The sequence below is a fragment of the Myotis yumanensis genome, unplaced genomic scaffold (genome assembly GCF_028538775.1).
Source record: "Myotis yumanensis isolate MYYU_CA2020_CCGP unplaced genomic scaffold, mMyoYum1.0.hap1 SCAF_1, whole genome shotgun sequence".
NCBI classification, from domain to species: domain Eukaryota; kingdom Metazoa; phylum Chordata; class Mammalia; order Chiroptera; family Vespertilionidae; genus Myotis; species Myotis yumanensis.
This window is the reverse complement of record NW_027223752.1, coordinates 42,561,176-42,575,837: the sequence shown is the minus strand read 5'-3', so window position 1 is coordinate 42,575,837 and position 14,662 is coordinate 42,561,176. Positions and strand designations below refer to the sequence as shown.

Here is a 14,662-nt window from a genome sequence, read left to right as displayed (position 1 = left end):
GAAAATCGCAGGCCAAAATGGCATCACTCATGCTAAAGGCCCATGATACCAAACCTAGATTTAATATCTGATCTAACTGCAGTTTCGCCCTCTCCCGGAAATGTAATCTTAATCAGTCTGGAATTTTCTGGTCAAGCACCAGTAATCTGTCACATGAGCCCTCTCCATCCTCCATAGAAAGAAGAGGTACTATAAATGATAAAAACCCTTGCCATTCCCTCCAAAAGATGTTCTGGTCTAAAAATAATCCTTTATTTTCTTTTGATAGTAGCTCCTTTGTCCTATCCTTCTTACTATAAAAACCTTCTGTATTGTACAATCCCTCAGAGCACCTTTCTAGTTGCTAGGTAGGATGTTGTTTGACTCATGAATAGCTGAATAAAACCAGTTAAAACTTCAAATTTACTCAGTTGAATCTTGTTTCTTTAACAGAGAGAAAAGGAAAACACATCTGTAGAAGTCAGTTCATTCAGGAAAAGTTGATTCTTCACTTTGCTTACTTTATAGATAACAACACGACACTTTTTTTCACTAAAAACTTTAAAGTCACTATTATTATGCAGCTGAAAACCACAAGGTTTTTTGGAAACTCAGCTCCTCAGAAAAATAAGGATCCAGAATGACAACATGTCATAGAACACCTGTGCAGAGGAACAATCTGGAGACATCTGGATACACTACAGGGTATATTTGAAGGTTAATTCTGCATGGGCCACCTTAAAATTGAAACATGATTCCATCGTCCTTTCTCTGCCAACAAAGACAGCACGGATGAAGTAGATCTCACCTAAAAGATGACTTCATTGACTTGAGAACAAGTGAAAGGATGTGGCATTAATTCAACTTGAAGAATTTATGAGAATGCTGGTGTTTCTTGATACAAATTCACCCTCTTCCTGCAAAATAAGTTATGGGATCTCTAACTTTATTTGCTACCTCTTTCCTTGTAAATTAGAGTTTTTAGAAGGTGTTAAAATTTTAATCAAGATGAAGTCAACTGGATGTCAAAGATGAGCTGCATATTCCCATGCCTAAGACCACTCCAAAATTTCAGTTTCTTATGCAGGCCAAACTGCAAGAGTGTTCTTACTAAAATTCACTTCTGAATAAAACTGAGTTTATGTTTATTTTAGTTAAAAAAATTTGAAATCTTTTAATTTTTTCAGGCATTGCCATTAAATTTTGCTCCCGTCATAAAATAAAATAAAACAGATACAACTTGTTGGAATTATCAATTCTATAGCCTCTTCCTGTGAAGTAATAAATTTCTAGTGTAATAAAATAAGGAGCTTAAAAATGTTTGGCATATATGTGCATGGGGGGATATAATTTATAGTTTTATTTAGATTTCAAAGATTTCTGGGTCTCCCAAAATGTTAAAAATCATTGTTCTGTACTATGGAACAGTCCTTTAAGATACTATGTAATTACCATGTTAAGTCATAGGTCATTTCAAACATGAATTTAATCAATGTCACCTTGAACACTAGCAGTTCAATTTTCAAATGTGAACTGATCCAAGTCCTAAAAATTAGGCCAGGAAGTTCCTATAAAATTGAAATTATCTTTTCAAGTTCAATGTATTAAAATCCTATTTAGGAGATGTGACAACTAAGTGTAATGCAGAATCCCAGACTGGATCCAGGAACAGAATGAGAACTTTAATGGGAAAACAAGGGAAATATAAATAAAGCCTAGATGCTAATTAGTGGTAATGTGCCAATATTAGTTCCTCAGTTCTGACAAATACACATTGGAAATGTAGTGATAAAAATGGGGGAAATGGGTGAGGGTATTCAAGAACTCTATTATCTTTGCAGCTCTTCTGTAAGTCTAAAAATATTCCCCACAAAGTGTTTGATTTTTTAAAAAGTCTACTGAATTTTTAACAAGGTTAATCATGCAACAACTATTTATAGAGTGTATAAGCACTGTTCTGTGTGCTGGGTACAGGGTGTTGAAGAAAATAGACCCATCCCTTCCTTTAGGGAGCTAAGAGACGAAGGAGCAGGAAAGACACAAAAAGCAACCAAAATAGTAATTGCAGTTCGTAGTAAGTGCTACCCAAAAAAGAGCAACATAAATAGCAACTGCAATTTGTAGTAAGTGCTACAAAAAACGTGCATGAGATATGAGGGGCGTAAAGCTAAAGAAGTCTCTCTGAGGCAGTGGCACTTAAAATGAGACCTGAGAGATGGCCAGGCGCCAGCCAGGTAACACCAGGGAGAGAGGGGAGCTTGTTCACCAGCTCAGAGAAAGAAAAGGGGCCTGGAGCACATGCCAGTATGAGCAAAGCATAATGAGGGCGTGGAGAGCGGGGCCACCTGAAGAACCCGGCCATATTAGACCCTGTAGAGACACAGGAAGTCACTAAGGTCTTTAACCAAGAGGAATGGCATGATTCAATGAATGCTTTTAAAAGATCACAAAGGCTGCTCTGTGGATGAGGACTAGAAAGGGGCAAGATAAGAAGCTCCTGCTTCAAGTGCTCACAATTGCTATAAAAATGAAGGAGAAATTAGAAGTTCTCACCCTGGCCAGGCCTGGTAGGTCATTGGTAAAGTGTCGTTCCCATACCCCAAGGTTGTGTGTTGGTCTCTGGTCAGGGCACGTAAAAGAAGCAACCAATGAATGCATGAATGGGTGGAACAGCAAGTAAATCTCTCTCTCTCTCTCTCTCTCTCTCTCTCTCTCTCTCTCTCAGAAAAAAAATCAATAAATTTTTAAAAAAGAAATTAAAAGTTCTCAACTTCTAATATTCATTCTCAAAAGTCCCTAAGAAGTAGGTGTGTACACGGATTCCTTAGAACTGCCGCCGTAACTCAGGAGGGAAGATGGTGCTCCATGCAGCACCCAACTCATTCGATCTGGATCTTTCCTCTGAAATGCCTGTGATTTAATGTGGGAATGAACACAAACACGAGAGACACCAAATCACATGACCTGGGGCTTAGCAAGATGTCAGCAGCAGAACTCTGCAGGCTCTCACACCCTAAGGAAACAGCTTTCTCAAGGGATAAAGAATTCTTCGTGTGCCTGGTTTTCAGGACCATCAAACCGTTATTGACACCTCACTATTGCCATCTTGGCCTTAGTCCAAGACAAAATATATAAAATGCAAGACTACAGAATAGTGTAATGTCAATCCCTGTTTCAAATATACAATGTTAAACGTCAGCCTTGACAGTCTAAAGAAACTGATGTGTTGCCCTATCTGACCTAGAAAAGGAAATATTTCTTCCAAACTTGAGGTAACCAATAGCACTTCAATGAAACTTAGTAAGCAGACTGCAGTACTGGCTGGGTAATTTTTAAACAGAACTCCCTAGAGACACTAAACTGTATACACTAAACAGGCCCTTGGATTTTCTCAGTTTGTAGGAATGCAGTGTCTGTAACTTCACTGCATGATTTTTAGGTACAATCTAAGGGCTATCAGGACCAGAGGAAAGAAAAGATCAATCTTGAAGGAAGCCTACAATTTGATATGAAAAACTTTCTATGCAAATCTCTGTGAACCAAATAGCTACTTAGGTAACTATCTTGTCCAGGCCATCATTTTTTTTTCTCCCTTAATGTCCTCTTCCCCCACAGTCAGTACGGTTACAGGAGAGAGCCTCTGGCAACAGTCAATAGGATCAAGAGTGTGCACTTGACACAGATTGGGTCAGGTCCCTTTCCCCAGGAATCTGGACTTACTTCTAAGTCCAGACTCTTGCTCAATCTGTCTGCTCTCTTGAGTAAAGGACGTATAAGCACTGGAACTGCTGGCAGAGGCTATTTTCAAACATTTGGACAAGAAAAGAGAGAAAACCAGCCTGTAGCAAGAGAGAAGAATGGAGAACGTGTGCCATAAAAATAGATGAGAGGCAGAGAAAAGGGCTTCCCATTTTCACCACAGCCCCCTAGAAACTTATGCAAGCTTACCCTCCTTTTTATTATTGTCACCCTAGGATATGTTTTTATTGATTTTAGAGAGAGAGGAAGGAAGAGAGAGAGAGAGAGAGAGAGAGAGAGAGAAACAGATATCTATCATTTGCCTCCGATATACACCCCAACCAGAGATCAAACCCACAACTTAGGTACATGCCCTCACTGGGAACCAAACCTACAACTTTTGGTGTATGGAACAACACTCCTACCAACTGAGCCACCCAGCCAGGATTATCTTACTTTATTTTTCTTTATCCCTGCCCTTAAAATCTATGGGAGACCCCAGCATCCTTCCAGTGGCTTCCATTTTTGCTTACACAAGTTCAAGTGCAATCCTGTGACTAGAAAATAAAGAAGCCCTCACTAACACTCCAGTCTCTCCATTTCATTTAGTCTCAAATAAATGAGAACCAGCTTGCCCAATTTTTTTAATCCAAGGTCTCTAAAAGGAAAATCTAATTCCAACCTCTCATAGCAGCTAAGTTAAAAAACATGAAAATGCTTGTCCTAAAATGTTAAGTGGAAAAGAAGCAGGGCACAAAATTGTATACATATCAGAATTATGACTACACTGTAGTTCACTTCCTCTCCACTTGTTTGTCAAGGAGTGAAGCTATATGTGCATTAGGAAGATTGGAAGGAAATTAACCAAAATAACATTAGCTGTGTTAGGGTCACAAAATATTTCTCTTTTTATCTATATTACTCTGTATCTGTTAGTTAAATACTTTATAATATAAAAAAAATATAACTATTGCCCTGGCCAGTGTGGCTAAGTTGTTTGAGTTTCGTCGCCCCTGCACCTAAAGGTTGCCAGTTTGATTCCCAGTCAGGGCACATGCCCATGTTGGGAGGCAATCAATGTCTCACTCTCACATTGATATCTCTCTCTCCCTCTCTTTCTCCTTTCCTCTCTCTCTAAAAATCAATTTAAAATCTTTTAAAAAATTATAACTATTACACTTAAGACTATGAAAAATATATAAATGTGTTTATGACATAAGGATGTATTTTTTAACGTAGAACATAAAATATCCTATTTATATTTATATCAATAACTAAACAGGGAACTTCCCCTTTAAGACTCCACATATAAAAGGAACAATACAATTTCCAACAGAAGGATCCCAAATTAATCTTCAGCCTTCACTTCCTCTCCACTTGTTTTTCCTCCCAATCCTATCTAACCCTAACCACCCCATCCCATGCCACCCATCTTCAGTTGGGATTCTACCCTTCTTCTCTTCCATTCCCTCCCACCTCATTTTCCCACATCCCTCACCCCTGCACTCCCCTCTAAATCTCCAGACATACAGACCCATCTTTCATCCATAGGCCCTAGATTTCTCTCCTTTTTTTTTTGGACCAATGGAAATAACCTCATCACAAATGGCCTCTAGACAATTGTAAACTATCCCTATGGACAATCCAGGAAAGACTGCCCCTTTCAGTTACAGCACTAGGCTAGCCAGATATGAGTAAGGACTGGAAGGCAATATCCAAAAATAAAAGCCATTTTGAACTTGAGTAATTAGTAAATTATCTTTCAAGTTATTGTAACACAATTTTCAACAATTCACAGAACAACATTGGATATGGAGAAAAAAAGTGAGTAAGGCTCTTAGATATTATGAAACCAATTCTACTAGTTTCCTCCATAATCATAACAGCTTCCATATTAAACTGGGCATTGTGCCAGACATTCTATATACATTATCTTACATAATCCTCCCAATGATCTGTGAAACAACTATTATTATTCCCATTTTCCAGGAACAAAATTATTGATTTGAGAGATCAACTTACATAAATTTAAAAGGCTAGCAGGTATCACAGCAGAGTCTGGTGGACTTTGCATTAGACCTCATGGCCTCAAACAAGTCTGAAGAAAGTATATCTGAACTTAATGTTAAACCCACCTGTTAGCTAGTAGTAGACGTAGTATTTTATAATATAAATACCCAGTTATATCTAAATTTACATTTTAAATGAAAAATACACATAAAAATTAACATTGTAGAAACTACCACATTTTCCAACATCAATAGCATGTACAATGCTATGTAGGATCAACATAGCTCTTATATGTCATAGTTAAAAACTTCGTTACAAAAATTTCTCAATACTACATACTAATGGTAATTATAACTGTTTACAAAATGCTACCTATATATACAAAGAAACATAAAGCTTATTATTAGGGTATAAACAGAATATGAACTGGGAGACATGTTTGGTGTATTCATTTCATCAGTAAAAGACAATTTTATAACTTACTCCAGTTAGAATGCTTAAAGCTTATATAAATATTGTTACCATGAAGACCAATAATAACCACTTCTGGGGGGGTTACATTTTATTTATTATAATTATAGTAACTTTATACTACTCTGTATTTTTTAAAATATATTTTTATTGATTTCAGGGAGTAAGGAAGAGGGAGAGAGAGAGATAGAAACATCAATGATGAGAGAGAATCATTGATCTGTTGCCTCCTGCATGCTTCCTATTGGGGATCAAGCCCACAACCTGGGCATGTGCCCTTAACCAGAATCGAACCCAGGACCCTTCAGTCCACAAGTCGATGCTCTATCCACTGAGCAAAACCAGCTAGGGCACTACTCTGTATTTTTAAAAGTTGACTTTCCCCTCATTCAAGTACAGAAAACATTATGAAGGAAACTAGAGGCCCGGTGCATGGAATTCATGTGCAGGTACAATCCCTAGGCCTGGCCTGCAATCAGGGCCATCTTCCCCAGCTGCCCACAGCCAGCCCCACCCCCTGCCGCCGCCCACCCTGGTTCCCCATTCACCATCGGGTGATCAGTGCCTCATGGCCCCGGCCAGGGGAAGGGACCTAGAGGTCGGCTGTTCCCACCCGCTTGCGGGCCCTGCCCTTGCAGTGGGTGGCTATCAGGTGATCTGAGCCTGCCGGCCAGGGGAAGAGACTGAGAGGTGGTCAGTGTGCCTCATAGTGACTGGTCCAGCAGTCGTTCTGGTTGTTCTGCTGTTAAGGTCAATTTGCATATTACCCTTTTATTATATAGAATAGGAAAGACACAAATGCAGAAGTTACTACCACAATGGTAAAGTGATCATAAAATACCATTTGATGTAATCTCATTCTTTGAATAGGCACATCTGTTTGATTCATTCATAGCTAGCAAACTTTTTTATTTTCCTCCAATCTCTACCCTCCTGTACTCTTTTTTTCTGTGTGAAAATAATTAGCTCTCCAATTTCTTCAGAGGCAACTGTAATCCTTCATTCACTAGTACAATAAACTTTATTGAACACTCAGAATGTACTAGTCACTTCCCCTAAGAGGAAAATCAATGAGTAAAAATAAGTCCTTGCCCTCCCCAGCTCTGTGGGTGAGGTAGCCTGGTGCAAACAGCCCAAAACAGTGTGCTAAACGCTGGAGCAGAGGTGAGGACACAGTATTGCAGAAGCAGGCAGAGAGGATTAGCCCAGCCTAGGGCAATTGGGAAGCTTTACAGAGGTCTGCCCATTTAAATTCAACCTTTAAAGATAAATAGGAGCTTTCCAGAGTGTGATGAAGGAAACAGGAGAGGAAGTCATTGGGGGTCATAATACATTGGGGACAATAAGGGTATGAGAACAATGAGCTGTTTAATGAGACTATGTCCAGGGTTGGGGGCAGGGGAGGGGAACACATGGGATATGAAATTAAGAAGGAAAAATGGACTAAAAATTCATCAACTTAAGTTTATTAAGGTGCTTAAATATATGAAAGACTATGCATACATTGTTATTATATAGACCAACAAGAGAAATGTTCGGCATGAAATAAAAAGCATTTGCATGTGTCTATATAGAAAAGGATACTGTTAACCAAAATGTTAACACTGATCACCTCTGGGTGGTGAAATTATGTGTAATTTTATTTTAATCTCTTTTTGCTTCTCTGCCTTCCAGATTTTCTGCACTAAGCATGCATTACTTTGGAAATTGGAGGGAAGGGAGGCGGGGAATGTGTACTAAAATAAAACAATGTAAGATGGACTCAGATTGTGGTATGCTCAAAAGTTTGGACTTCAGTCCACAGAAAATGAAAATTTATTTCAGGAAATTGATCAGGAAAATGAGGTGAGCAGATTTGCATTCTAGGGAATTAAATGTTGTTAAGGTGTACACACTGGATTAGAAGAATTTGAGATGTGATGGATAGAACTAAAGCAGTCACAATAGTGACAGAAAGCACTTATTTTGGGTAGGATAGATATAGTACAGTTAAGGGAATATGGGATATGGGGAAAGGGTAGAATTTGAGGATAACTCCAGGTTTCTGGGCAATTGGTTGGATATAGATATTAGAAGCTAAGAAACATAACAATAAGGAAAAGGCACATTTAAGAACAGGATGATAAATTTAGTTTTATGTGTGACATACCTGGAGGACATCCAGGTGGGAATTCTAGTAGGTAGCTTGAAATACGGGTCTGGGTTCAGAAAAAGTGGACCTAGAAATACAGACACATGGAAGCATGGGACTGAATGAGCTCACTCAGGGAAAGGAAAGAGTGAGAAGAAATGGCTGAAGCTGGAACCTTGGGAAATGGTAAGTCATAGCAGCAGTTAGCGAACTCAGAGAGCCACAGGAGCCAGAAGTTAGTAGAGTTCTTTTTGGACATGAGATGGTCAGAGATAGGATCAGTGCAAGGAGAAAAGGTTTTACCATAACTATGCAACTACCAATAGGAAACAACCACAGAACCTGGTCACTTACTGGGGAATAGAAAGAACAGAAGGCTGACATAAAACAGAGAGGCAACTGGCCACCATCTGAGATAAAAGGTCGAGTGCGCAGAGGCAACATACTACTAGAGTTTACTGGGTACGATTCTTCCGCACAAGGTGAGATGTTTTGAAGGCTGTCAAAGCTGACCTGCTGCATGGCTGCTCTGAGACAGGGACTTTACCCTCTTTTTTACAGACAAGGAAACTGATGTCTACCAGAAGTGTCCCAAGTCTCAGAGCCAGTTGCTGGATGGTTTAACACTAGAGTCAATTTCCTAACCACTATGGCTTAGTTTATTACACAATATACCGCCTCCTATACAAACACAAGAAGAAGGCTCACCCCAAATATATCGATAATGAAATACAATAAAACAAAATGGATTTATCCTTTGACTTGAGTAAAGGAAATGACTCCTTATAGTATACAACCCTCTTGTGTTTTTTAACCACTACCCCTTTTCTTTCAGCTAACTTCCACTAGCCTTTGATCCCACAGAGATTCCCAATCTATTGATCCAACCACTTTTCACTCTCCCTAATCACCTTTATTTCCTCTCTTCTTTACTAACCAGCTTTAAATTCTGTGGTCAATCATTATAATAATATCTTTCTTACATACATTCACAACCCCCTGAAACTCTAGATAAATATTTCTCCTCACTTGCTCCATGCCTACACTGTGTCCATGAATACAGCAACCTAGTGGCTAGTTTCACTTTAAATTTGTGACCAGAAACTTTTAAGTGGGCTCTTTAAGGCAGCCAGATAAGCTTACTGTACTTCCCCAGTTTGTACACTCTCCTTATTTAACTATTCACGCCTTCTCTCTCCTCCAACCCCTATCACAACTTCCCAAATGCTCATTCTCAGTAGATGACCTTGCTTTCTATTTGGAGAAAACTAAAGCAACAAGAAGAAAACCTCAACAGACTCCCACCATCTCAGCTATCCATCTTCCAGAACCTGCACCCACACACTCTGCCCTATATCCATCTAAAGTAAAGCAATGTCCCTTCCCTTGTGCACTAAATGTGATACCCTATCTCTCCAACATCACTAGTTTTCTTTCTCTATTGAATCATTCTCACATGCATGCAAATATGCTGTTATACCTGCCATTTAAAAACAAAAACCTTATTAACATTACTATCCCCATTTCTTCCTGTTCCCCTTTGCACAAAAACCCTTGAAGAGTTGTCTATGCTCACATTTCCAATTCCTTCCTCTAATTCTCTCTAAACACATTCTAATCCATGTTATACTACTTTACCTGCTCTGTCAAGGTAGCCAATGACACCCCACTGCCAAATCCATGGTCAGTTATCAGTCTTCATTTTACTTGACCTTTCTGCACTCAGCTAAAGGTCTCAGCTAACTCCTTCCCTCTGAAACCCTTCTCTGGCTTCTAGGGTATCACAGCTCCTGGTTTTCCTCCTACCTCCCTGGGAGCTCCTTCTTGGTCTCTCTTTTTTTTTAATTTCTTTATTGGTTAAGCAAATGTGTCTTCATCCCCCCATTAACCCCCAACCTCCCCCCCCCCCACACTCATGTTCTCATACCCCTGTTGTCCATGTCCATTGGTTTGGCTTATATGCATGCATACAAGTCCTTTGGTTGATCTCTTCCCCTTACCCCCACCCTCCCCTACTTTTCCTCTGGGGATTGATAGTCTGATCGCTGTTTCTCTGTCTTTGGATCTGTCCCTGTTCATCAGTCTATGTTGTTCTCTATGTTCCACAAATGAGTGAGATCCTGTGGTATTTATTGGTCTCTTTTAATGATTCCCTTCTTCTCCCCAATCTCTCAATGTCTGAGTGCCCCTCAGGTCAGTCCTTGCTCTTCTTCTCTTCTCTGTATAATTCTTTTCTTGGAGATCTCATCAGTCTTAGGCTTTAGATAGCATCCAAATGCTGGAAAATCTCTACTTTATATCTCCATTCAGACATCTCCAGGCTTATTCAATATCTCCAACTATACTTAACCTTCCCAAAATGTTATCAATGATATCCTTAGCTTCTAACCCCCTAAACTTCTCTACTCTGAAGCCTTCCACACTGCAGCCACTGGCAATTCAAACTTGGTCCAATCAGAAAAGATGGGATCACTTTTTACTCCTCTCTTTCTTGCAGATACCATATCCAATGCATCAGGAAACTCTATTGGCTCTAATTTCAAGTACATCCAGAATCTGACCACCTCTACTGCTATCACTCTGATTCAAACTATGATCATCTTTCACCCAAGTAATACATACTAACATACAAAAACATACTAACTACTCTCTCTGCTTCCACCCCTGCCCCAGTAGAGCAAATTGGTCCTTTTGAAAGATAAGTCCAATCACATCACTCCTCTGTCAAAACCCTGCAAAGACTTACAAGCCAAAGGACTTACAATGCCTGTAAGGCCCTGCTTCATCTAAGTCCCTGTATCCATAGTGACCTCATCTCCAACCACTTCCTCAATTGTTCACCCCATTTCATCCGTGCAGGCCTCCTTGCTCTTTCTCTAGCATGCCAGGTATCCTCCACCTTGGAGCTTTGCACTGGCTGTTTCTTCTGCCTGAAATGTCATCTTCCCGATGCCCACATGGCTAACTCCCTCGCATCCTTCAGGTCTTTGCTCAATTGTGTCCTCCTCAGTGAGGCCTTATATTACCATCTTATTTAAAATTGCTACATTCACTACCCCCTTCAGAATTTTTTTTTATCCTTTTTACCCTGTTGTAGTTTTTTAAAGCAGCTACCACCTTGAAATATGCTAGATAATTTGTTTGTTATTTGTCTGTCTGCTCCCATTAGAACTTAAGTTCTAAAAAGGAAAATACTTTGGTCTGTTTTGTTCACTGATGTATTCCTGGCATATAGGAGGTGCTCAATTAACACCTGTTGAAGGAAGGATCTATTTCCCTTAGCAGACCATAAGTAACTCCAGGCTAGACAAGTGCTTTAATCATCTCCGTACCATTTATATGTATCAGAATAAAATATATGTAATTTATATCAGCCTGACTACTAGAATTTGTTCTGGACAAGTACTCATTTTCCTGACTGGCAGGGGTGGCATCAGGATGCACTAACACAAAGCTGATCATTGATGCATATTCTCAGGTGAGTCCCCACCTACTTCTAAAAAGGTAAACAGCATGGGTATCAGGAGAGCATCCCATCTTTAAGGCCTCATACACGAGCAGTCAGAAAACCGGAAAGTCACCTTGCCTTTACATATTATATATTCCTCACCACCGTGTTTTCATAAATATATCCCCACAGACATCTCCCAAGCTGTTGATCATTCCTGGTAATAGCTAAATCAGTTGACCATATTGTATTGGTTTGCTTCAATGTGTTTGTTTACTAGTTAAAGCCTGAATTAAGGGCTGGATTATTTCATGGTGCTCGGCTGCCTGGCCTTCTTCCAGTTCTCTCCTCTCCTATTCTTTCACAGTGCAAAATGGCAATCTCTTTCTACCTCTGAAAGCACAAGAAACCTAAAAGTCATTTGACTATCATGCAATTCTCTCTCCTTGTGAGTTTCTCTGCCTTCACTGTTTGAACTCCGTGGCCTGAACTTAGGTTAAGTGCCCATCCCAAATAACTATGCCAAACCCATCTTTATCCCTTTTAGCTTCGGTTACTGTCTTGGCCAATGCCCATCCCTCTTTTTGTCTTGTTACTGTAGGGCAAATGGAACACTGTGTCCCTATTTCAGCAAGTACGAAAAGATAATATGAACATGTCTTTATTTAAAATGTCACTTTTCCAGTATCCTTTTTTGTTTGTTCTTTTTATTAACCAAAGTTCCATTGTTATACAAATCATAACAATATACTACCCTGAGTTTTGTAATTTCACAGATAGCTTCTACATTCTCTAAGAAGCCAAAATCCATGGTTCCTAATTAAAATATTCATGGGTGACATCTACAGAACCTCCACATGGTATCCTAGTGCCTTCACTTAAGTGTCTAGGGTTAAAAAAGAAACCCTTTGCCAATGGGGGGGGGGGGGGAGGGATGAGTTTTTGAGACTATAGTACAAAGACTTCAAACCGCATTCCACAGTATGTTATTTTCTTTCCAGAAAATTCTAACACTATATAATTACTTTTGTAGGAAAATGAATAATGTAAGCCTCTAATGCTAAAAACAGCTACTAGACAGAAACCATCCAAATCCGATAGGCCTTTCCTGAAGCCAAATGAAATATTAAAATAGAAAATATCTGTGTAAAGACAGCCCATGGAAGAAAGCTGTCGAATTATTATTCAATAGAGATGGGGCATAGTGGGGGAGAAAGTTACATGGAAAAAAAAGTGTTTTCTGGTTATGGGTCAAGGTTTGTCTGCTTCAGATGCACTGCAATGTTGCTTGTACCCCAAAATGTCACAGAAAAATACAACTCAGAAACGCTTCCAGGAGCTTCCAAGCCTTCTGGTTAAAAGTAAGCAAAAACATAAATTAAGCTCCATCCATTGCGACAGAAATGCCTTGAAAGAGAAAAAGTGAAACCCCACTTGCATGGGAATTAAGCCGCAGCTTACTCCCCCAAGAGAGAAACAAAAAGCGAGCTCCAATTCGGTCGCTTGGCAGAACTAATCCCAGTACATACAGCCAGTGGGTTTGTGTGTTGGGGGAGGGGGCCGGAGTAGAGCGCACCTCATCTCCCTCCCCTCAAAACTGCTCGGGAACCGGGAAAGCACCCGCGCCGCAGGACCTGTTTAGCCAGAAGAGAGTGGGTACCGAACAGAATGGGGCTCAGAGGAAGCCGCGACGTGCGGAGGACAGCGCGGTCGGGTGGCCCTGTCGCGCCTCTACCCGCCCCCGCCCCTCCCCCGCCCCCGCCCCCGTCGTGTGCCCGGGTCTCTGGCTCCCAGCTCCGGGACTCCGGACTCCGAGACCTGAGCAGGTTCTGGCTCTGCCCAGGATAGAGACCCTCCCAAAGGCGTTTTAACCGGAGTAATTCCCGCGCTGGCTACGTCTCCGCAAGCCGGAGAGAGCAGGCAGACCCAGCGGGCGCCAGAACCCAAGTCTGGACCCGCCGCCCGGCTGGCTCCACCCCCGAACCTATCCACCTGCGTACCAGGCACCCCGCCCGCAGCCCGACACCCAGTAGGGGCTTTCGGAGAATACAGCTCCAAGGGCTGACTTCCCGCTAAGTAAACAGCCATGTTCATCTCCGCGGGTCGTAAATAAGCCAGGGGTGAAGGGCCGCCGGCCGTCTAGAGAGCTCACCCGGTCCCCTCCGCGCCTCTGCCCCGAAGGCTGCGACTGTTTGCAAACTCCTAGGAGCGAACCACGGGGCCCCCATGTCTCTTCCATGGTTCAGCACCGAGGACAGCGCACATACGGTTCACCCAGTGGCTCCTGTGGCAACCGCGGCGCAGCAAGGCTGCAGGTGTCCGGACGGCGCTCCCTCCCGCCTCCCCCCGTCCCCGCGCCTCGAGCAGGGCAGCCCCACGGCGTCTTACTTTTCTGGCTGGAGTAACCCGGGTAGTAGCCATAGTAGCCGGTGATTCGCAAGATCCGGTCCTCGATGGTGGCCACCCCGTTGGGGGCCGCCTTGACATCCATAGAGAGCGCCGGGCGGCGGCCCCGGGCTTGGCGGGGCGGAGAGGGCAGCGCGGGGCCCGGGAGCTGGCGCAGGTGCCGCCGCCGCCTCCGCCTCCGGTGCCGAGGTTGCAGCTGGTGCTCTGGCGCCCGGGCTCTGACTGCACCGCCCGGCGCAGCACCGGCTCCGCATCACAGCGGCGGCGGCGGCCCCCACTCCGGCCGTCCTCTCCGTCAGCCTGGCAGCTCTCCCGCCCGCCGCCCGGCGCATCGCTGCCCGAACAGCGCCCCCTCACCTCCGACGCCCACCGCGGCCGGGCGGGTGTGGGCGCCCCACCGGGCCTCCGACTCTCATCATTAACCCTTTTGCGCCCCTTCCCGGAAGAGTAGACATCCCCCGACCCACCTGACTGAGGGG

At 42.3% G+C, this 14,662-nt stretch overlaps 1 protein-coding gene across 1 annotated transcript in view; it reads right to left on the bottom strand.

The window, feature by feature from the left end:
- Positions 1 to 14,293, bottom strand: part of SLC35F4 (solute carrier family 35 member F4) — a 174,485-nt gene extending 160,192 nt beyond the window's left edge. Inside the window, exon 1 of the mRNA XM_070403765.1 lies at positions 14,166 to 14,293. Coding sequence (XP_070259866.1) covers positions 14,166 to 14,268 — 103 coding nt within the window. The 5' untranslated portion in view covers positions 14,269 to 14,293. The remainder of the gene's footprint in view (positions 1 to 14,165) is intronic.
- Between the last annotated feature and the right edge of the window lie 369 nt (positions 14,294 to 14,662).